The sequence below is a fragment of the Eleutherodactylus coqui genome, chromosome 12 (genome assembly GCF_035609145.1).
Source record: "Eleutherodactylus coqui strain aEleCoq1 chromosome 12, aEleCoq1.hap1, whole genome shotgun sequence".
Taxonomy (NCBI): Eukaryota; Metazoa; Chordata; class Amphibia; order Anura; family Eleutherodactylidae; genus Eleutherodactylus; species Eleutherodactylus coqui.
Window position 1 is genome coordinate 40917409 of NC_089848.1, and position 25625 is coordinate 40943033.

The 25625-nt window shown below is 42.7% G+C and overlaps 1 protein-coding gene across 1 annotated transcript in view; it reads left to right on the top strand.

Moving 5' to 3' along the window:
- CPNE4 (copine 4) overlaps nucleotides 1–25625 on the top strand; it is a 298691-nt gene that overhangs the window by 223500 nt on the left and 49566 nt on the right. The window contains exons 8-10 of the mRNA XM_066584935.1: nucleotides 6006–6092; nucleotides 10449–10508; nucleotides 19102–19235. Coding sequence (XP_066441032.1) covers nucleotides 6006–6092; nucleotides 10449–10508; nucleotides 19102–19235 — 281 coding nt within the window. The remainder of the gene's footprint in view (nucleotides 1–6005; nucleotides 6093–10448; nucleotides 10509–19101; nucleotides 19236–25625) is intronic.

Below are 25625 nucleotides of genomic sequence, written 5' to 3' on the forward strand. Positions count from 1 at the left end.
CAATGGTATCGGACACATGAGCGCTTTTTATGCGCTCGTCCGATAAATTATAGAACAGAAATCGCAGATCGCACCTATCTGCGATCTGCGATTCCTGTTCTCTTCTCTATATGCGCTCAATGGGGCCGGCGGCAGCAGCGCCAACCCCATTGAGAACATATAGAAGACAAATCATTCTTCTCTGCCACAGCTGAAACAGCTGTGGCAGAGAAGAATGATGTTTGCCCATTGAATTCAATGGAGCTGGCAATACAGCCGACTCCATTGAAAGCAATGGGCTGCCGGCGATCGCACGATGAATTTTCGGGAAGGGCTTAAAAATATAAGCCCTTCCCGGAAATTCATCCAGAAATGTGTAAAAATAAAAAAAATATATATATACTCACCTGGTCCCGGCAGATGGAGTTCAGCCGCGGTGGCCGGCAGTTCTCCTGAACTGCTCTGAGTAGTATTCAGCAGCCAGGGCTTTAAAATCCCCACCTGCTGAATGAGCTGCCTCTGATTGGTCACAGCCTCACCAATCAGAGGCAGCTCTCACTCACACCCATTCATGAATTCATGAATGACAGCTGAGAGCTGCCCCTGATTGGTCCCTGCGCTGAGCCAATCAGAGGCAGCACTCACTCACCCATTCATGAATGGGTGTGAGTGAGAGCTGCCTCTGATTGGTGAGGCTGTGACCAATCAGAGGCAGCTCATTCAGCAGGCGGGGATTTTAAAGCCCCAGCTGCTGAATACTACTCAGAGCAGTTCAGGAGAACTGCCGGCCACCGCGGCTGAACTCCATCTGCCGGGACAAGGTGAGTATTTTTATTTTTTTTATTTTTACATATTTCTGGATGAATTTCCGAGAAGGGCTTATATTATTAAGCCCTTCCCGAAAATTCATCATGAGATCGCCCGCAGCCCATTGCTTTCAATGGAGCCGGCTGTATTGCCGGCTCCATTGAATTCAATGCGCTGGACAGCTCCGGCCCGTTTCTAATGAAACGCGGCTAGGAGCAGTTTTTTCGGGCGATTTTTCAGCCCGGTCATGCGATTTGCGGATGCGCATCCGTCATGCGATCCGCAAATCGCGGGAAAAAACGCCCGTGTGACTAAGGCCTCAGGCTGCCTTCACATCTCTGTCAGGGGATCCATTTTAAGGCTTCAGTTATGGAGGAGGATTGGGGAATCCCCTGGCCCGAATGACGGTATTGATTATAATGGGGTCTGTTCGGTCTCCGCTCAGCTGCCCGTCATGTTACCAGAAGTAAAAGTGCTGCATTCAGGACTATTTCTTCTGGTATTTTGTGCTGGATTTGCAACAGAACTTCCAACTGGAGGTTCCGATGCAGATGTGAAGGTGGCCTTACTGGACTTGTTATGTAAACTGATAAATTCCATAAATTGCTTATCCAACTGATAAATTCCATAAATTGCTAATCCAGTTGCCCATCACGTGGGTATTTTTCCCATTTTGGGCCGATTTGCTTGTGTCTGATGGATTTTATTTTTGCTTTTTTTGTCTTCTCCCAGTTAAGGGCTCATTCCCATGGATAGACTCCACCTGTCGAATATTGCAGCAGAGTCTGTCACGGCGCCCCCCCCCCCCCCTCCCAAGGACCTCATACTCACCTCCCGGATCCACTGTGCACGTCCCGCTTGACACGCCGATGCGCATGCGCAATACAGCGCATGACGCGGGTGGCGGTGGGCGGGGTCGGGTATTCACATGATACTTCCGCTGTGCTGACAGCAGAAGTATAGCATGACAGCCAGTTTCCATTGACTACAATGGAAGCTAGCGCGCGTATTCCCGCGGCAGATAGAACATGCCGCCGGTTATTTCATGCTGCGGAATTCTGCGGTGGATTTCTACAGCATGAACATTCAGCTATTAGGTTCAATAGAACCTAATACCTGCGGTGTAACGCCACGGAAATCCGTTGCGGACTTTAGCCCTGAATGGAGGAAAACTAAGATTCTATGCTTTTCTTCCCTTCCACATTCTCTCTCTTTTACTGCTTGAACTTGTTGTATATATGTTGTTTTTTAAGTATACTATGTAATTAGGCTCTACACTAAAATGTGTTATCAGTGGTAAAGCAGCCTTGTGATAACTTTTATTCTTCTGCTCTCCTGAGAATGCAAATCCTCTGCAAAAGCCCAAACTGGAAGGCATAAGTGATACATTGTAGTATTGCATTATCATTCTGAAACTAATCTACACAAGATATTGTCGTAGTGTAGCTTGTGCCAAGTCTGTCTCAATATTCACATGGCGTTCTAAAGGTAGAGGGATTCTCTCTGGAGGCCGGAGCAACAGCTGCTAGAGAATTTCCCAGATACATGTTTGTCGTGTCTGTCTGCTACCTCAGTCAGAAAATCCATTACACAAGACCGATAATTGAGCTTTGGGGCAAAAGGGGAAATCAGCAGCTGTGGTTTGTGAGGAAATAATGTAGGACAAAATGTCCTTTTTCAAAACTAATTGACTTTCAGCATGCCAGGTGTAGCCAGGGAATCCTGGAATGTAGCACATATCAGATCTCCATTATAAATCAAAGAAAATCAAACCTAAAACTCTTAACTACATAGTAGGCATCAGCGGGAAAGTCTGGCTCTGAGGCTTATTCAAGAGGATGAAAGCTTATGAAAAAAGGGAAGCTTTCTTCCAGGAACAGTGCCTACTATTCCTGTGTACTACCGCTGCCAAGACCTGTTCAACTAAATGCCAATGAACTGCAATACCAAACACAACCTATGGAAAAGTGTGGCGCCGTTTCTGGAAAAATAGTTAAACTTTTTCTCTAATTCTGGCCAACCCTTTGAATTCATTATTTAGACAACTTCGTGTGTCTGTTCTGCATTTTAATTTGTACATTAGTGTTTATTTTCATGATCTTTCCTCTTAATTTTGGTCCGCGAAATAGTTTACAAATTATTTTCTGTTTTCCCTGACATTGGCCCTGTACGCGGATTAGACACTGTGTTACTGTGTTTGCTTTCCATGCTATTATTGTTTGGATTCTGTATAATGCCAAACTCCGCTGAGCTTGACTCCGCTGAATGCCACCAGATCTGTTAACGGATGTGTTTATTGACCCATTCTCAGAATGCTGATTTTATACCTCAACACCCCACTGCTGCTACCAAGCCCGCTTGACTGTACAATTGCTAAAGGAACTGTATCTTCTAATGCAAAACAGTAGGGCCAGAGTCAATAAGTAATTTTCCTGAAAGTTCTATAGTACATATCACTAAACTAACAGAGTGCATGTAATGTTCTAACTTTCTTATATAGACTTTCTTACAAGTAAAGGGTGTTTCCCTCTAAAGCAAGTAATTGGACTTTGTGTGGATTTATCATCATGTTTTGATTGGTGGGGATCTGATTGCTGTGACCCCTACTGATTCTGAGAGATGAGGGGCTGGATGGTGTGGCCTAGAGCATGATGTGAGCAGTAGCGACACACCAGGAGAGCCCCATCTGTTATGCTAGTGTCCTAGCTTGGTTTGCTCTCTGAGTCAGTGTTTTTGACTTGCTGCCTTGCTGGTCCCTGGGACTTTAGTTGTGCTGCACCACAGTTCCTATTGTGAAGGTACGGAGAAGCAGAAGAGCAGTGATGGCAAAGACTGGTCTGTTGTGAGGCCGGTCTGTAGTTTAACCGAGTTGCGATGATGAGGAGGAAAGAAGACAGTGGTGCGTGTGCGTTTCATGATGGGGGTCAGCAGTAGGCATCTGCCAGTTAGTACTTTGCACTATGAGGCTGGCCGTGCAACATTGGAGGTAATGTCATATATTGAGCAGGGTGATCATACGGAATGCATGATGTGCTTTGACCATTCTGATCGCTTTACTGAGAAATACCATGATGTGGGGAAAAGGATGGCGGAATTTGCTTACTCAACGTCTCCTGTACCCTGGCATTTGTCTCCTTCGATGGGACTTTGGTACTGGTGTACCTTGACATCACCGGAAGCTAGGGGTTTGAAAGGGCTTGGATGAAGGAATGCCCCTGTCACACCCCTAGCTGCTGTGTGGCTCAACCTTCCAGCAATTAAGCACGAAGATGAGAAATGAACCTCTTGCTCAGTACTGCTAACGTGTGTACATTATAGCCAGTGATCACAGATAACATCCTTTATGATTTGAGTCACTCTTACATTTTCTTCTTTATCTGTGGCCAGACCACAATGACAACCTCTCCAGGCCACAGCTTGTCTTTTCCTTATTCATTTTGGATAAGGCAACAGCTTCCAACAACACTGTACAATGTTCCTCAACAGTACAGAGTAGAGGGCTTGTGCAGACCTCTGTCTATTTGTTGTTGGCAAATATTACAGTCAGGCCTTAGTCAGACGGGCGTTTTTTCACGCGATTTGCGCATGCTTATGCGTCCGGCGATTTTATAAAACCATTGTTTTGCAATGGTATCGGACACATGAGCGCTTTTTATGCGCTCGTCCGATAAATTATAGAACAGAAATCGCAGATCGCACCTATCTGCAATCTGCGATTCCTGTTCTCTTCTCTATATGCGCTCAATGGGGCCGGCGGCAGCAGCGCCGACCCCATTGAGAATGTATAGTAGACAAATCATTCTCCTCTGCCACAGCTGTAACAGCTATGGCAGAGAAGAACGATGTTTGCCCATTGAATTCAATGGAGACGGCAATATAGCCGGCTCCATTGAAAGCAATGGGCTGCCGGTGAGCGCGGGATGAATTTTCGGGAAGGGCTTAAATATATAAGCCCTTCCCTGCAATTCATCCAAAAATGTGTAAAAATAAAAAAAATATATATACTCACCTTGTCCCGGCAGACGGAGTTCAGCCGCGGCCGGCAGCAGTTCTCCTGAACTGCTCTCTGTAGTATTCAGCAGCCGGGGATTTAAAATCCCCGCCTGCTGAATGAGCTGCCTCTGATTGGTCACAGCCTGACCAATCAGAGGCAGCTCTCACTCACACCCATTCAGGAATTCATGAATGGGTGAGTGAGAGCTGCCCCTGATTGGCCCTGCACTGAGCCAATCAGATGCAGCACTCACTCACCCATTCATGAAATCAGAGGCAGCTCATTCAGCAGGCGGGGATTTTAAATCCCCGGCTGCTGAATACTACAGAGAGCAGTTCAGGAGAACTGCCGCCGGCCGCGGCTGAACTCCGTCTGCCAGGACAAGGTGAGTATATATATATTTTTTATTTTTACACATTTCTGGATGAATTACAGGGAAGGGCTTATATATTTAAGCCCTTCCCGAAAATTCATCCCGCGATCGCCCGCAGCGCATTGCTTTCAAAGGAGCCGACTTTATTGCCGGCTCCATTGAATTCAATGCGCTGGACAGCTCCGGCCCGTTTCTAATGAAACGCGGCTAGGAGCAGTATTTTCGGGCGATTTTTCGGCCGCAGTCACGCGATTTGCGGATGCGCATCCGTCATGCAATCCGCAAATCGCAGGAAAAAACGCCCGCGTGACTAAGGCCTTAAAGAAAAGTTGTGTTCATTTTTCATCTTTGAGCCATATTCCTAGACATCATTGTTCTTCTTTTCAGTCAACATATTGTGCTATGCTACACCCACTTCCATTAAGGCATCCAATCTGGTTGAGATGTACCTCCAGATTATGTTATCATGTTCCACCTTCTGCCCACTAGGTTCTACCAAAGTTGTAATCTTCTGGGCTTCACGGCAGGGTTGCCCCATCCTACTTTTTTTTCCTTGCGGTCGTAAGGTATGGCGTATCCTAATAATATTCCATAATATTATATGACGGACATACCCTTTTAGGTTCTCAAGTGCTTATATGGGAAATCATTGCTGAGTGGAGTGGGAGGGGGGGTTGTTTTCTAGTATCTCACCCATTGGTGTATAAACATAATTGATGAAGTATCATCCATATCAAGAAGACCTGACCTAAAAGATGCCATAGACAACCACAGTAACTTGTCATTCTCACAGTATTCAGCAGGCGATTTGATAGTTTGCGCTAATGACTTTTTGCCATGTCTTTACAATAGGTACAATGGGAGTGCATAAATCCAAAGTACAAAATGAAAAAGAAAAACTACAAAAATTCTGGTATTGTAATTCTCAACTTGTGTAAGGTAAGAGGTCAACTTTTGTTAGTAATGCATTTTAGTACATGTATTTCTATAAGATGCAACGTATTGATGGGAGTTCATACACTGCATTGATATGCCAACCATCATACGTGATATTTTCTCAGTAAGAGCCGGATCACGTATGTTTTCTAAAGCCCAAACAATTTTTGAAATGCCCTTCCTTGCTAAATGTCTTGATACTAATAGATTTATAGGTCAGAATGATACTGTCATTAATCTTTCACATTACCTATAAATAAATGTGTAACCCCTTACTGATCTGACCTAGAAACGCTCATTAGAATTCCCACAACGAGTGCAATGTGGCAGGATTGGCAGGCCAGATCTCTCCGGCGTACATGCTATCAGCTCACTGCATCCATCCTTATGTATCCATTGACACAGATGTTGAATATTTCCCACTACACATAGAATATAATTAAACACATTAACGTATAATATACTTCAGGCTGAAGGGAGGCTGATCTTCGGGTTCCTTCCTGGTATAACAAACTGGAGGTCAAAAAAATAGTCTGTCCCTATTATCTTTACTTTTTCTTATATATCTCCGGTTCCGAAAACATGCAAGCATTATTATTGTAATGTTGTAATGCCGTCCGCGACTCTTTTTAGAAGCTGCATCTTATAATGCCATAATTATTCATATACCTCTATGCTTTGTATGCCATTTCTTTGCACATAAATGCCACCAGTATTTTGATGTTTACTCTTTTGAGCAGGGGCATTACAAGTAGCGGTAGGAGCCTATAGAAAAACTTATAACGTGGCCTCACTCCACCTAGCTCACTTTCAGCAGCAAGTTCTAAAAGGTTTATGGTTATGCAGGAAGTGATTTAACACGGGAATAAAGCCATACAGTAATGTCACAGTACAGCGCTAATGAATTGATGTAATAATAGTGGGATACCTCAAGCAGTGATGTCACAGTACAGGGATACTGCACACAGTGATGTAATAGTGCAGGGATATTGCACACAGCAATGTCACAGTACAAGGATACTGCAGACAGTGATGTCACATTACAGAAATACTACACACAGTGATGTCACAGTGCAGAGATATTGCACACAGCCATGTCACAGCACAGGGATACTGCTCACAGTGATGTCACAGCACAGAGATACTGCACACAGTGATCTCACAGCACAGAGATACTGCACACAGTGATGTCACAGCACAGAGATACTGCACACAGTGATGTCACAGCACAGAGATACTGCACACAGTGATGTCACAGTACAGAGAAACTGCACACAGTGATGTCACAGTACAGGGATACTGCTCACAGTGATGTCACAGCACAGAGATACTGCACACAGTGATGTAATAGTGCAGGGATATTGCACACAGCAATGTCACAGTACAAGGATACTGCAGACAGTGATGTCACATTACAGAAATACTACACACAGTGATGTCACAGTGCAGAGATATTGTACACAGCCATGTCACAGTACAGAAATACTACACACAGTGATGTCACGGTACAGAGATACTGCACACAGCAATGTCACAACACAGGGATACTGCTCACAGTGATGTCACAGCACAGAGATACTGCACACAGTGATGTCACAGTACAGAGAAACTGCACACAGTGATGTCACAGTACAGAGAAACTGCACACAATGATGTCACAGTACAGAGATATTGCACACAGCAATGTCACAGTACAGAAATACTACACACAGTGATGTCCCAGTACAGAGATACTGCACACAGCAATGTCACAGCACAGGGATACTGCTCACAGTGATGTCACAGCACAGAGATACTGCACACAGTGATGTCACAGTACAGAGAAACTGCACACAGTGATGTCACAGTACAGAGAAACTGCACACAGTGATGTCACAGTACAGAGATATTGCACACAGTGATGTCACAGTACAGGGATACTGCAGACAGCAATGTCACAGTACAGAGATATTGCACATAGTGATGTCACAGTACAGAGATACTGCACACAGTGATGTCACAGTACAGAGAAACTGCACACAGTGATGTCACAGTACAGAGAAACTGCACACAGTGATGTCACAGTACAGAGATATTGCACACAGTGATGTCACAGTACAGGGATACTGCAGACAGCAATGTCACAGTACAGAGATATTGCACATAGTGATGTCACAGTACAGAGATACTGCAGACAGCAATGTCACAGTACAGAGATATTGCACATAGTGATGTCACAGTACAGAGATACTGCACACAGTGATGTCACAGTACAGAGATATTGCACATAGTGATGTCACAGTACAGAGATACTGCACACAGTGATGTCACAGTACAGAGATACTGCACACAGTGATGTCACAGTACAGAGAAACTGCACACAGTGATGTCACAGTACAGAGATATTGCACACAGTGATGTCACAGTACAGAGATATTGCATATAGTGATGTCAAGCTACAGGGAAGTACACAGTGATGTCACAGCACAGGGATACTGCTCACAGTGATGTCACAGCACATAGATACTGCACACAGTGATGTCACAGTACAGAGATACTGCACACAGTGATGTCACAGTACAGAGAAACTGCACACAGTGATGTCACAGTACAGAGATATTGCACACAGTGATGTCACAGTACAGAGATATTGCATATAGTGATGTCAAGCTACAGGGAAGTACACAGTGATGTCACAGCACAGGGATACTGCTCACAGTGATGTCACAGCACATAGATACTGCACACAGTGATGTCACAGTACAGAGATACTGCACACAGTGATGTCACAGTACAGAGATACTGCACACAGTGATGTCACAGTACAGAGATACTGCACACAGTGATGTCACAGCACAGGGATACTGCACACAGTGATGTCACAGTACACAGATACTGCACACAGTGATGTCACAGTACACAGATACTGCACACAGTGATGTCACAGTACAGGGATATTGCGCACAGTGATGTCACAGCACAGGGATATTGCACACAGTGATGTTACAATAAACTAGTCAGTGCTGTTACAAAGCATGCGTTTCTAAAAACAAAATGTCACAGTATACATAATGCGCACCATGATATTATAGCACAGGAATAACACTGAATTAGAGTTACCATGCACTAATGACCTCACAGCATAGGGTTAAAAAACAAATGACGTCACAATACAGGAATAATGTAGTGATGTGACAACACAGGAGTAATCCCCAAAATAATGGGTCCCATGGAGGTGCATTCAATTCTCCATACTACCATACATATGTAACTGGTGACAAATGCTAAATACAACGTCTGTTTTGGAGAAGCTTTATACCTGTTCAGTGCAACAAACCATTCTTTATTGAATGTACGATAAAGACATAAAGCATAATATGACAAGAACGTCCAATGGTGGTAATTGAATACAATGTAAACAGTTTGCTAACATCGATTAGTGCTATAACTCGGTCCGTACCCTATGAATAGGCTTGTGGATATTGAAAAAAGAAGACGCTGGAGTGACCCCATAGTTGTGTTTCTTAGTCGTCTAAGGACTAATTAGTAGCATATGTGCGTATGTGGATAACAGCTCATGCCATATAATGGAAATAGAAAAGTCTGGTGCTAGGCGCAACTCTCCGAGAAGAAGTAGCAGTCAGAGTATAGACGGTATTCTGTATTGAAGTTAAAGTTAAAAGCCAGCAAGAAAAATGGGTTTCAAAGCACAGCCTGTACTCTAGTTAGACTGGGTGAGACACTATAGGTAATCAGAAGAAAATAAGGGGATACAAAGGGGAAGTTTTGGAAGACACAAGGAGTAAAATAAAATGGTAAACAGATTAAAAATGTGTGATGTGTGTGAATAAACATGAAATTAAAGATGAAACCGTCTAGGGTTATTATATTTGCCACATTATAACCTTAGGGGTTTCGTCCATATTGGAATTCGCCATAAATTAGTCTGTAGGAATCGATCAGTTATTTTATTCTGCAAGCTTTTAAAACTTGATAGCCTATCCTCATGATCGGCCATCAATATGTAATAAGGAGGGGGGTCTGCCACTTTGAGGTAAGTACTCCAGGTTTGTCCTATTGAAGTGAATGGAACAAGCACATAGAGTGACCGCCATAAAAAAATATGGTGTTCTAAGTACTCTCCGGATCATACCCAGTTGTCATTGAAGCAGCTGCAGCACTCAGGTGAGTGCAACAGTCCCTTCAATCAACTGATCAGCGGTGGGATTCTAGCAGCAGATGCCGACTAATGAGATAATGATGGCTTATCCTAAGCCGATCAATTTTTAAGATTGGGATACGCCCTTAAGTATAATAATGTTTAGAAGCAATGGTATGAATCTCTTTTCTTTGTTAACATGTTCTTTTTTTGCCTTACAGATCCATAAAATGCATTCATTCTTAGACTATATCATGGGTGGATGTCAAATACAGTTTACAGTAAGTAATCTTTTTTGGCAAGATTAATGTTTTTAATTAAATGCGTTTTCTGGGAGTTAAAAAAAATTAAGTTAAGAGTAGAAAATACAAAAAAAATGAAAAATACTTATTACTTACCTGTGAAATTTCAGTGGAGGCACACTAGTGGTAGTCTCTTTAGGCTTTGCTAATTTTCCTTAAGGCGTGGCATACCGCACATCCAAGGGACCGTTGCAGCCAATCACTGGCCTAAGTGATCCTGTGCTGAACATGCTAGCATCAGTGCTGAGGCAAATAAGTGGTAGGGGAGCATTTCCTTTCCAAATCCAAATAATATATAATTGAGCTAGTGTGATGAGGTTTTCAATGAGGTGGGTCAAAGGGGTACTAACTTTGTTAACCAAGATGTAGACAGGGAATTCTTCCATCCCTACCCACTGAGAAATAAACTCTTTGCAAACACTAAAAACCTTGCTACTCAAATTAAAAATATGATCTTATCTCATGATGCATAGTTTTGAAGATATGGCTATTATGTATGGTTTACCATGAAATGATTTTCTGCAATATTAAAGTGGTTTTCCTGGCATTTACCATAGATGACCTATTCTCAGAATAAGCCATCAATAGTTGATCCGCTGGGGTCCACCCCTTGGGATCCTCGCCAATCAGTTGATCCTCTGGCTGATGTCAGTGCAGCCAAGCTGGAAGTCTGCATCGGTGGTCAAAAGCAGAAGTTTAATAGAAAGGCTTTGTTCCCATTGAAATCAATAGGCGTTATGCCTTTCTATCGCATTACCTGCTTTGACCACCAATGCAGCCAATGAAGACCTGGGCTGCTTTTTAAAAATATTTGAAACCTCAGGTATGTTTACGTATCTACCTTTACTTATTTGGAATATCAACTATGAAATATCATGTATAAAGTAATTGAAAATATAGAAGTCAGCTGCACTTTACTTGCACAATTTTCTGCACAAGCAAAGTGGACCCATAGTTATAATATAAATATTTTCCTTAAAGGGGTTTTCTGAGCTCACATTTCCTTTAGAAATCCAGCTGCCATGTTAAAAATAATAAAGCAGATTATGCTCAGCCATCCTGGGTCACAAGTGCTCCAGTGCTGCCTGTCCGTTCACCCGGCCGATTCTCTGGTTGACCTCTGAGGTCTGATTGGCTGCAGCAGCTTGTGGCGCTCCATTTACTGGCTAAATATGCAGCCTGCAAGCAGATCCAGTGAGGAGAACAGAGAAGTAGCACTGGAGCATCGGAGACCCAGCACAGGTGAGTATAAGCCGCTTTATTATTTTTTACATGGACAGTTGGGTTTCAAAAGATAAATTAAACTTGGAAAATCCCTTTAATAGACAGAGTTGCTATAAAAGGAGTCTGTCTTCACCAACACAGAAAAGGGTTCTTTACTGTAAGAGCAGTGAGACTGTGGAACTCCCTGCCTGAGGACGTGGTGATGGCAAAATCCATGGAGGAATTTAAGAGGGGACTAGACGTCTTTCTAGAGCGGAAGGATATTACAGGATATATATTTTAGGTGACCAGCGGGTTGTTGATCCGGGTCTTACAGCAGGCTGAACTAGATGGACATTGTCTTCATTCGGCCTAACATACTATGTTACTATGTTATTATGAACATGTTGTCCAAACTGCAGGCAGCATGTCATAGAGCAGGAGGAGCTGAGTGGACTGATATATAGTTTTATGGGGAAAGATTCAGTATAACTTGTATTTTATTCATTTATATCTCCGCTCATTCTGAGCTGAACAGTCCAATGGGCGGAGCTATCAGTGATTGACAGCTGTGCAAGACTGTACATACACAGGATCCTGTCAACCACTGATTGCACTGATGCATTAAAGCATGTGGATTTGATTTGCGGACGTTTAGGTCCGGAAAACAAATTGCAGCATGCTCCATTTTGCTGCGGCTCCTGCACGGACAGCTTCCATTAAAGTCAATGGAAGACGTCCGATCCGCGGCACACCTACAGCTGACACTGCGGATGGGCCGCAGATCCACGGGAAAGCAGTAGTTTAAAAAAAAATAAATGTACTGCGCATGCGTGTGGCGCCGGACGGTGCGCCCACCCACATCTACAGTGCTGAAGAAAGAAGATCCAGACCGAGACGCAGAAGACCCGGACAGATAAATAGTCCTCGTCTGCGGGCAGGGTGGGATTCCGCTGCGGTCTCTTGATGCGGAATCCTACCCGCCTGTGGACATGAGGACTAAAGGAAGAACAACCTTCGACCTTGTTGCCATTTCTAAGCCTCTATTCCAGCTTGGATGATGAAGAGGCCCTTTACCTTGAAACATGTTTGATTGCTGGTGTTTTACTTGATAAAGTAATTTGTACTGAATCTTCCCCCATAAACTATTTATCATTCTGCTCAGCTCCTCCTGCTCTATAATATCATGCCTGCAGTTTGGAGAGCATGTGCTAGCTGACAGACTTCCTTTAACCCAGAGGCGTAACTTGAAGCTCCTGGGCCCCAATGCAAAACATGGAACGGGGCCCCCAACTATAATGCTTTATTTATAGTACTGGGCTCCCTGTATGGAGAAGAGAGACCTTATGGGCCCCCTAAGGCTCCTGGACCCGGGTGCAACCGCATCCCCTGCATCCTCCATAGTTACGCCCCTGCTTTAACCCCTTAACGCTATATGACATAAGTTTACATCCTCGGTGCCTGGTACTTGCTAGGCCCGTGTCATCTGTAGCACGGCCAGCTGTGACTGACAGGGTTAATAGAATCCGTATGCTCCCTCTGTGACGTTATTGGCTTGCCGCAACATCATTACGGGGGAACCGGACACCATTGCCTGGTGTCTGAGTCTGCCATGGCAAATGATTGCTAGCAATAGAGATAATACATTGCACTACAGACATACTGCAATGTATTATCATAGCGATCACATGATCACGGATTTAAGTTCCTCAAAGGGGCAATTAAAGAGTGTGTAAAAAAAAAAATATAGAAATAGTAAAAAAAAGTGTTTAAAAAACCCTTTTTGCCCACTTACCCTCCTTCAAAAAAAAATAAATAAATAACACGCTTGTTATTGCTATATCCATAACTAGCTGTATAATAAATTGGACACATTAATTATCCTGCACGGCAAAAACTAAAAACACAGAGAAAAACAAAATATTTTGTTCACTTTTCTTCCAAAAAAGGTAAAAAAAAGTGATTTAGAAAACTGTACGTACCCCAAAACGGAGCCAATAAAAACTACAGCTCTCCCTGCAAAAAACAAGCCTTCACAGAGCTGCATTGATGCAAAAATACAAAAGTTATGGGATTTTGAATGCAGCGATTTAACCCTTTCCAATCCAATTTGTATCCTGGTTTTCCTAAGGGGGCTTACTCTTTTTCTGCCATTATGCAATGGCGCTATCTGCTGGCTAAAGCCAGTACTGCATGAGGTGACACGTTGGATAGGCTCCGACAGCAGAGAGGCTGGCAATATACAGTAAGAGAACCCCGACGGACGTCTTCCAACATCGGAGCTGTACAGCATTAAATCATAATGTCTTCAGAAGTCAGACAGTGGATTGGAAAGGGTTAAAGAAAAATATTAATTTCCCCCCAAAAAGAACATTACTGTGCAGAATGGTTAAAAAAAAAAAAACTAAAAAAAATAAACCCTAAATTTTGGTATTGTCAGAATTGTACAAACCCACAGAAAAGATTTATCATATCTAGAGATGAGCGAGCGTACTCGCTAAGGCAAATTACTCGAGCGAGTATTGCCATTTTCGAGTACATGCCCACTCGTGTCAAAAGATTTGGGGGCCGGCTGTGGGCGGGGGAGAGCGGGGAGGAACGGTGGGGAGATCTCTCTCTCCCCCCCCCCGCTACCCCCTGCTCACTCCCGCAACTCACCGCTCACCCCCGCCGGTCCCCGAATCTTTTGGCACGAGCGGGCATGTACTCGAAAATGGCAATACTCCCTCAAATATTTGCCTTAGCGAGTACGCTTACTCATCTCTAATCATGTCATTTGTGCTGCGTGATGCATACTGTAAAAAAAAAGCAGCAAAAACCTTCGGCAGAATTGAATTTATTTCCCCTGCCCTCCAAAAAATGCTTTATATAGTAGTACCAAGTAGTACCAATAAAAATTACAGCTCGTCCCGTAGGATTCAGTGCGCTCCCCCCGGAGTAGAAAGAAAGCAGGAGATCTAAAGCTAAAATGAAATGAATCCTCAGAAATTTTGAATACAAACCCAAAATAATTTGGAAAGAAATGTTTTCATTTGATAGGGTGGTTTCAGAAAAAAAACAACTGTTTTTGTGGGCAGTTTTTGATTTCGGTTTTGAGCCAAAGGCCTACTGTCCACGGGCGGGTTCAATCTGTGGAATTCACAAGGGCAACCCGTGCTGAAGATCCACAAATCAAGCTGTCCATAAGGAAACACGAGCGTCCGCAAATGAAATGAAGCATGCAGATTGGATTTACAGACAACAGAGAATTCCATGCAGGAAAAGTGTAATCACGCTTGCTTGCATACCACTGACGAGGGCTCTGTGCAGCCGATACGCGTCTGGTTTAGAGATGTGTATACCTGGCCACTGACGAAGGCTCTGTGCAGCCGATACGCGTCTGGTTAGAGATGTGTATACCTGGCCACTGACGAAGGCTCTGTGCAGCCGATACGCGTCTGGTTAGAGATGTGTATACCTGGCCACTGACGAAGGCTCTGTGCAGCCGATACGCGTCTGGTTAGAGATGTGTATACCTGGCCACTGACGAAGGCTCTGTGCAGCCGATACGCGTCCGGTTAGAGATGTGTACACCGGGCAATTTTAAATATGACTAAATAAAAGAAGATTATATATTTTATTCTGCAAGCAAGCGTGGATGACACTTTTTCCTGCATGGAATTCTCTGCTGTTTAAGCCCAGGACCGGGGGCAGGTGAACCCGCTTGAGCAAGCAGTGGATCGTGAGATATATGAAGTGAGCAAGCTGACAGCACAGCACACCATATTCAAGTGTCTGTTCTTTGGATTTACGGACCTTTTGGTCTGGAAAGAAAATTACAGCATGCTCTATTGCAGTGCAGATCTTGCATGGACAGCTTCCATTGTAGTCAATGGAAGCCGTCTGATCCACGGCCCATCCGCAATTCAATGCAATTCAATGCAATTCACGGATTCCGCGGGAAAGCAGGAGCTTAAAAAATACTTCCACTGCGCATGTGCGGCGGCACGCTAGTCGGCGCTTCCGCACACATCTGCAATGAAGTAGATAGAAGACCCAGACGGGTAAGCAGAAGGTGCGCAGTGTCCTCGGCCGTGGGCAGGGTCGGATTCCGCTGCATGCTCCCGAAGCCAGAAGGAGATTCAAAAGGAATGGGAAACATAAAGGAAGGACTTCTCCTTCTCCCTCCTGGATCCACTTCTGACTTTGACTAAAATCTGTGTTAAAAACTACTGTGACATTTTTCTAAAAAAGCGCTGTGTGCGAAACCTGCTTACAATTTGCTGTGTACCCACATAACCCAAGTACCTACTCAAGTAGGGTATGGAGTTTGCAGACTTCTGCACATGCTCATTAGTTTGCCACCAGCAATGGGCAGTAGCCTTGGGGTCATTGATCAGAGCTGGTCCTCCGCTCTGTATGCTGTGTAAGCTTTTTCTTTGTTTGGCCTCAAGAAAATGCCCAACGTGTCTTTCAGAGTATTTCAGAGCTTAGATCTAAACCCCCTAAATGATGTGCCTTCACCCTTTCATCCGATGGTGCGTGTTACAGTTAAACATTTCTTTCAATTACTACACATCTTCAAAGAAGAACAGAGTTGTGTGGTGACTAGAGGAGCAGCAGCTGTGGGGAATAGGGCGTTTGATGAGAGGAAGAACTATGGAGATAAACAAAGGGTTCAGAAGAGACCACAAAGACTTTCTTACTAATTGAAAGCATTAATGAGAACTTCCTTACTATCACGTTGTTCCTCTATTGTTCCGATACAGTTGGTAGTCCTAATAAGTGACTATTACGCACACTACTATTGTACCTACTCGGTTTTAACAGTCTTCCTAAAGCTTTTATGTTAAAAGAATTTGATCAATCTTAGTGATTCAATCTGCATTACACATCCTAGACTTTAATGGATGCTTTTTTATTGAAGGACGTCAAGCTGTGCACAGTTCTTTATGATGGAGAAACATGGGGTTTTTTTCCACTCTTTTCCTCCAAAATGTGAGCACTACCAGCTTACAAGATGTAGAGCGGGTGCAGGAAGTCTTCAGACCCTTTCAATTTTTATACATTTTTTTATGATATGGCCTTGTGCAATTTAAAAAAAAAAAATGTTTTTTCCTACCATTCTGCACCAATGACAAAGTAAAACAGAATGTTATAAATTTTTGTACATTTTTTAAAAATTTAAAACTTAACATAATTGACATAATTATCAGCACCCTTTGCCACTTGGAATTTAGCCCTGGGGGCTTCCGATTTTCTCTTGATCATCTTTCAGAGTTTCTACACCTTAATTGGAGTCCATTTGTGGTCAATTCAGTTGATTGAACTTAATTTTAAAAGACTCACCCCTGTATATATAAGACGCTGTCCCTGGCTCTGTCATCGGCTACTGATAGCTGAGAACTACAGAGCCGGGGACAGCGGCAGAAGTCACAGCTGAAGGGAGGTGAGTATCCTTTTTTATACCCCTGTATATATAAGACGCTGTCCCTGGCTCTGTCATCGGCTACTGATAGCTGAGAACTACAGAGCCGGGGACAGCGGCAGAAGTCACAGCTGAAGGGAGGTGAGTATCCTTTTTTTTTTTACCCTATTTTTTTTGGATTTTCAGGGAAGAGCTTATGTTTAAAGCCCTTCCCTGAAATCCAATGACGGGGATGCCAGCAGCAGGATTCTCTACCGCAGCTGTCATGTGTGACAGCTGCGGTAAAGAATTTAAGAATTCCTCTGCTGCATCTGCCACAGATGTGGCAGATGTAGCAGCAGGGAATTCTGTTAACTAGTGGGAGTGAAGGAAACATCTGCCGCATGCAGCAGATGTGTTCTTCATGCCCGCAGGGGTCACGGCAGTGGCGGAGAGGTAAGTTGTTGATTTTATTTTTTTTTTACACTAAAATGTTTCTTTTTCAGGGAAGAGCTTATATGTAAAGCCCTTCCCTGAAAAAGAATGCAGGGGGCCGACAGAGCATTATTTTCAATGGAGCCACCGGCAGCAGCCGCGGCTCCATTGACAACAAGCACGCAGCTGTGTTCACGCGTGTTTTTGCTCATACCTAGGTGCGCACGTATGTACACCCCTAAGTACACACAAAAACACGCTCGTGTGAACCCACCCTAAGACTAGAGGCTGTAATTGCTGCCAAAGGTGCGTTAACTAAGTACGGAGTACAGGGTTTGAATACTTATGTCAATGCAGAATGTTGGTTTTTCATTTTTAAAACATTGACAAAGATTTCTAACATTGTGTTTTCACTTTGTCATTGTGGAGTATTGTGTGCAGAATGATGAGGAAGATCTTGATATTTTTTAATTGGCATAAGGCCATAACATAACAAACTGTAAACAAAAATGAAGACTTTCCAGACCCACTGTTTGTCCATATCCTCCCTGAATGTGATGTATAGGGCACTCTCCTAAAACCGCAACAATCACATAGCTATAAAAATGATAATGGTGTACACTCCATATATAATATTGCCAAAGACTTTTTATACTTCCCATCCAATAATTCTAGGTCGCAGCTATTTCTTTAAAAAAATGCTGTGCTCTTATAATAAAACCAACTTCCCACAAGTTTCACTGACATAATGCCAACGTTGTAGTACACATATACACAATGGTGTCAGCCAAGGGACATACAGTAGATAATATGAGCGGGCCTAATGGGCCCTGTGACCTGTTGTACAGGGTGCAGCACAATCCCCACATGAAAGAGGTGTGACCCTGGCCGACCCTTGTATTCTTGGTGGATCTTCTCAGCCAACACTATTCTCAAGCATAAGCTTCCTCCAGCACATCCACTGGTCCTTCCCTCATGTGTTTCCATTATATCTCCATTCTCTCTGCCCCTTTGTCTCTATGTTCCTCTTCTCTTCTCCACTGTTCCTTCCCTTTGCATCCATGCGCTTCCACTATTTCTCCATTATCTCTCTTTCTTTATCTCCATGCCCATCCTTTCTTCATGCTCCCCCACTGTCTTGCCACCGTTCTTTCCCTGTCTCCATAGTCATTTGCACTTTTTCCTCTATCTTCACGTTTCCTCCTCTGTGTCCATGCTATTCCGGTCTACTTCCACTGTTCGCCCCCTTGCTGTATTACCTCCTCCAACCATTTCCTCTACACTCCTCTAGTCCATCTCCATGCTCCTCCCCTTCCACACAAATCCGCAGACATTTTATAGCTAGTTCCTGCAATTTTGCAATATATTTTTGGACATGTGGCTGGTAGAAATGAAACCTATCTGTTACCAGATCATCTGCCTCAGGCTCACTCGTACTATTGCCTACATTTTACATATACAAGTTGACCACGTATTGAAATAGAATATAAGATGTGTAAGTCCTTCTTTTTATAGATAATAAATTTGATATATTTCTTCATTTTCTAGGTAGCAATTGATTTCACAGCATCTAATGGAGACCCACGAAACAGTTGTTCCCTGCACTATATCCATCCTTACCAGCCCAATGAGTATCTCAAAGCACTGGTGGCTGTTGGGGAAATTTGCCAAGACTATGACAGGTAACATATGATTCGAAGAATTGACCTTCTCGGGGGATCCTATTATGTGTCCCTCTGTAATTGTGTACAATGTCCTAATAACTGGCTTGTCTGTAACATTATAGTTGTTTTCAAGAATCTTGATGCAAGAAGATGTTTATCCACAATGACAGATGTAGAGGTATTCCCCAAAGTCTGTCTTGAGGTGACTTCTATAGAAGATAATAAGCATGTTCCAAAGAGATGACACAATCCACTTTGTAATAAGCTAAGCATTTGCTTTTTGACCTTGGCACAATACATCGCAAGCAGAAATAGTGTAGCTTTTGATTATTTTCAGTGAATTGTTCCAGAATTAATAAGGCCTAGCATGGACGGGACATGAATATTTATTTGATAAAGTTTTGATAAAGTTATAAATGTAAGATCCAACAGCACCGAATGCTGTGAATAGTAGGAGAACTTTGGAAAGACATATAAAGTCAAAAGTTAAAAACATATAAGTGATAGTGCCCATCATAAAAAACATAATCAACGCACTTTAGCTTCAAAAAGCCTTACTCATAGTATAAGAATGCATAGCTAGAAATTAGATAAATATACGAAAATGGCATATGAATAGTAAATTAGGAGGCCTCCTCTTCATGCAAATGAAGCGATAGACATAAAAGAAAAACTTAAAAAACAAAAAAATCAATAAATAAATATAATATCAGTGCATTGATTGAGGCCCAAAGGAAACCATGTTTGTAATTGCATGATCTAGTAAGCTTCATGGGATAATAATTCAGAAAGCCAATCGGCACCCCTTAGGGGGTGTGTCATTGTCTCGATGGTGGTAGCCCTCAAATATGAAATATCAGAATGATGGAAATCTATAAAAAACCTTCTAATAAAAAACTGGAATTATTTGGAAACGATAACAGCTGAGCCTCCCTTATCAGCAGGGTGGATAATAATATATGGACTTGATGCAAGTTCTCGAATAGCTCTTGTTTCCCTAGGGAAGAGATTGGAGGATGGAATATTTTGCTGTGTATCCAAAATTAAAAGTTCTTTTTCCACCTGAGTCTGAAAGGAATCCATAATAGAAACCCTTGATTGTAAGGAATACAAAATAGGATTGTTGTCTTGGATAAACCATTAGGCTGCTTTAACCCTTTCCAATCCACTGTCTGACCTCTGAAGACATTATGATTTAAGACTGTACAGCTCCGATGTTGGAAGATGTCCGTTGGGGTTCTCTTACTGTATATTGCCAGCCTCTCTGCTGTTGGAGCCTATCCAACGTGTCACCTCATGCAGTACTGGCTTTAGCCAGCAGATAGCGCTGTTGTATAACAGCAGAAAAAGAGTAAGCTCCCTAGGAAAACCAGGATACAAATTGGATTGGAAAGGGTTAACATGGAGCGATAAATCGTTTGCATGACCGAACGATGACAAAGTTTAAACAGGCAGATGAGTTGTTTGCAGGTTCGGTCAGAATTACGATCACAAATCAGTCATTCTCATTCGTTGTAGCAGTAAGGGTGAATGAGTAAATGACCGATGAATGAGAAGCGAACACATTCTCGTTCGTTGTTCATCGTTGGCCGTGTTTACACTGAACGATTATCATTGAAATTCATAACAATCAATCATTTTTTTTTCACAATTATTGTTCTGCGTAAAGGGACCTTCTATGAACGTGAGGTTTATTCAATGCTTGCTGATTCCTCTACAGACAAATCTTTATCTTTTGATCCTACTATTAATTATAAAATCCTGCCATTGGGTCTTCTACATGAGGGTCTTTCGTCAGGGTTAATTGATTACTTTCTAAGTTTCCCTATATTTCATGCGTTTCCCAAAACCCATTCAAAAAAATTTCCCCCCACCATTCCATCATATTATTTCAAGCAATGGTTCACTTAGAAAACATCTTGTTGGTTGGCTTGATCATCTTCTCCAACCACTGGTGTTTAGAACGGCCTGGTCATGTTAAGGGTGCGGGCAGACGAGCGCATAAACGGCGCGTTTTTGCGACCAAACGTATATACGTGACCATCTGAGGCAATGGTTTCGAATGTATTCGTTCGCACGGGCGATTTTACGGCGCGTAAAAACGGCAACCCGAAAAAAAAAAACGGAACATATGCGACCGAAATACGCGCCAACGCATATTCGATGGCCGAAAAGCTTTCTAGCTCTGGTCGTGATCGGTGAAAAACATTCTCTCGGGCGATTATACGTTGCGCTCGGGCGATTTTCGTTGCGCTCGTGCGAACGTAAATACGCCTACGCTCGTCTGCCCGCACCCTTAGGATGCTAAAGCCCAACTTCCGATCAAGGAGAAATTACAAGGCAAGCTCAATATACTTGGATTACTTTAAATGTCTCTCCACTATATACTGCAATATCACATGATAAAGCAGCTTAAGACATCATTGAGATAATTGTAGCAATTATTCTAGTCATCTAAATGATTTTATATTCTCTAGAAGTTTTTTTAAGTATGTGGTTTTATTAAACTTTTCCAAGACATACATCAAAATATAACATGAGGAATTAAGATGTTCAACTCTACAAGATGGTGGTAGTAAATCAAGTCCATTCATCCATGTCTGTTCGGTTTGCGCTGTTGGTTGGATCTGAATTACGTAACAGAGATATCCTTAATTGTTTCAGTAAGATGATTGGGCTCATTAGGTAAAACATTTTTTAAGAGAAATAAAAACAAGAAAAACAGTGAACAGTAAAGCCAGATCTGCTATAACCATAAAGCTAATGTGTGCTTCCTTCCCGTAAAACGGAGGGGAAGCAGTGCGAGTTGTCTTGCCAGAAGTCCATCTCGATTTGCTTGTATGAGAAGAAGTAAAGAAGGTTAAACTGTTGGGCTATATTCTTGAGATATGGTAGAGAGATGTAGAAATCCCTCCTCGGCCCCAGTCGAGCATTTAGGACACCCTATAGGAGTGATTCCCCCAACCACAGTTATTCCTGAAACCAACATGTGTAGTAAAAAGAGTTTTTGATTCTATCCCTGATTCTCTGCGGCAGCATCTGGATAAAGCCGCCCCATGTCATGAAAAAGGACTGTTCTCTTTAAAAAAAAAAAGATGTTTCAGCCAAGACCATTTGGAATAGATAGGTCAATTTATCCAAAAACAGTTTGAAAGAAGGAGCTGTTGGGTGCAACCATGTCTGCAAAACCAGCCCATAGCAAGCTATGGAAAAAACGCGGCGTCCCCTGCACTGCACATGTGCCACCTGGCACATTGACAGCACAGGAGGAGATGGAGAAGATGCCTGGACACTGAACAGGTAAGCAGGCCGGGCACCGGGTCAAACTTTGGTGCAGGAATCCCGCATGCGGGGTTCGACCCGCCCGTGTGCAGGCGGTCACTGCTGGGGCACTGGGTCGAACTCCGCTGTGGGAATTCCGCATGTGGGATCCGACCTGCTCGTGTGCAAGAAGCCTTCATGAAGAACGTTTCTTTGTCTAATATTCTTAGTTCAGGTGTTAGATTTGTCTCTAATAAATCCCCGACTTTCGGACAAGAGTTATCGCCCGGTCTTTTTGTTTCTTCTGGTTCATGTTCACACTGGCTTGAAATTAAGGGTCGTTATAAACAGTTTCAGTCGATGTCCAACCACATAAATCAGACCAAAATATCTTCCTCCTCAGCTAATTCTAAACAATTTCACATGACTTCTATTATGAATTGTAATTATACCGATGGGATCTATTTGGCTGAATGCATTTCTTGCTGCGGACGGGTCGCACCTCTCGCAAACTAAAAAACCGTATTGCTGGACAAATAGGCTCTTTTCTAAATACCTCCAGTACTTGATGTGCTTCATCAAGAGCGCCATGGACATTTTATAGATATGTATCTATGCATAGATATATCTGTCTGTGCATTCTCATACTATGAGTTAGGCTTTTTTAAGCTGAAATGCGTTGGTCATGTTTTCCAGCATTGGTGCTTATGTTTTTAACTTCTGATTACTAAACTCTATATATTTTTATATGAGTGCTGGAGACCACAGTATTCCTACATATCTGTGCATGATTCTTAAGTATTGGTTTGGGGTTTCTTCTGTGCACTGCTGATTACCTCGTTGGACACCTACCTAATTGTGATGTGAGCCATAGAACTTATGGAGAGCTGTAATATTTAGTTTTTTGGTTTTATGGCACCACATACTACTGACCTGTAATTCAGAGAGTGGCCTAGTAAAGACCGATTTTAAGAGCCTTAAGGTAAATATTTTAGAATGGGATACTCAAAGGCAGTGTTCATTCAGTTAACTATTGATTTCTCTCCACAGTTAATGCCTTTGACTATTGACTGTCATGAAAATGTTTTTCCAATATGCAGAAGAACATTATTATGTATTACTTCATCATTCAGATATGTCTTTAACAGGTCAAAGAGGCCCAATAACAATAACTTGAAATGGGGTCCCACTCCTCAATGATGACCATAAGCAATGTTCAAGGGTATGATTGACCTCTCAGTGCTTGAGATTTTATCAGCTGCTTCCTCTCCTTCTCCGCATCACCTCTAATACTCCTTCAACTGTCCCCTTAGGCTCCATAGCAACTACTCTGGCAGTTATGTTCAAGTTCAGTGAGCTCAAGTAAAAACGCTCCTCCAAAGATGAGCTCCTGCTGCTTCCTACCATTTATGTTCTTGTTAATAAGACAAATTAAACAATTGCAAAAATATATTTTACGTATCTGTAAAGTAGTATATATATATCTGGTCCTGGGAACTGATGGAAGTATTAGTGCTGTATTAGTTTGTGACTATGCTGGTTATTACACAAACATGTCATCACCTATGGTCCCTATTGTTAGTTCAAACGTATTTGGCTGCTAATTAGTGCTTGTAAAATAGAGAGTCTAATTAATGATTACAATTTTAAATCTGGGTCTGTCTGGTTTAAGAGGCACATCTTCATATACCCTCTTACAGAAGCTAAAAGAGGGGAGTACCATGTTCAGAATACTTATCTCTTGCCCAAAGCGTCTCTGGGTCTGGATGACCTGTTCTGTCCTACATTACACAGACAAGCCATTGATTTAGGTAGGCACTGTGTAATACTCTATTTTACCAATGGTGGTGCTACAGTAATACTGTATGACACATATTGCCATGTTTCCCCACTGACTAGAACTGAGCGCTGGGGGACCCAGCAGGAGCACATTTTGTAACTAGCTGGAGGATGCTCTTGTTCAAAAAACTGGTCAAACAAGCGAAAGTGAATGATAATCTTTCAGTGTAAATGTGCGCCAACAACCAAATGACGAATGATAATCGTTCACTTTCCGCTCGTTCATTTTCTTCAGGCATGAAAATCATTATTGGCTCGTTCGCTTATCATTTGAGTTAAACAGCACTCATTCAGTCGTTCTCATTCACTTATACAGCGAATGTGAAAGGCTGAAAGATTTTGAATGATTTCTTGTTTGAACAAGCCATCGATGTATCTGCCTGACTAAACAACTGTACAAGCGAACGAGCGAACTCTAATGTTATTTGCTCGTTCAAACGATACATCGGCTCATCTAAAATGGCCCTTATTCTCAAATAATTCTACTCACATTTTAGATTTTACCAAGGTAGATAATTCCTTTAAGCCCTCACCCCAATAGTCATGCTAAACAGCTACAAGAGGTTCATGAGACCAGGAACAATGGTAGAAGAAGCGCACTTAGAACATGCAAGCCCTTTTTTTTTAGATAATGACTCAAGAGCTATACACAGTAATCACTCGATAATGACCGTGTTAAGTAATGTTTAGGGCAGTTCCATTGCATTTGTATTAGAAATTGATGATAACTATCAAAGATGGGTGGTAATAATTGGTTTGTACTCTGATTGGGCCACCGTCGCTAGTGGGGTACCACAGGGCTCAGTGCTAGGCACCATTCTGTTTAATATATTTATCAATGACAATTAATAGATAATTTAATACAACGGAGGACAATGTGCGGCTACAAACGGACCTGGATAAGCTGGGGGCTTGGGTAGTAAAATGGCAAATGAAGTTCAATGTTGATAAATGTAGGGTTATGCACATGGGCAGGAGAAACGGATGTCACCAATATACACTAAATGGGGTACTGCTAGGGAAAAGTGATATGGAAAAGGACCTGGGGGTACTAGTGGATAGTAGACTAAACTGGAGCAATCAATGCCAGTGAGATGCTGTAAAAGCAAGCAAAGTCTTGGGGTGCATTAAAAGAGGTCCTAGAATCATAGACTGGTAGAGTTGGAAGGGACCTCCAGGGTCATTTGGTCCAACCCGCTGCTCAGTGCAGGATTCAGGTATAGGGGCGAGGGACGAGAACATTATCCTCCCACTATATAAGGCACTTGTCAGGCCCCACATGGAATACTGCGCACAGTTCTGGACTCC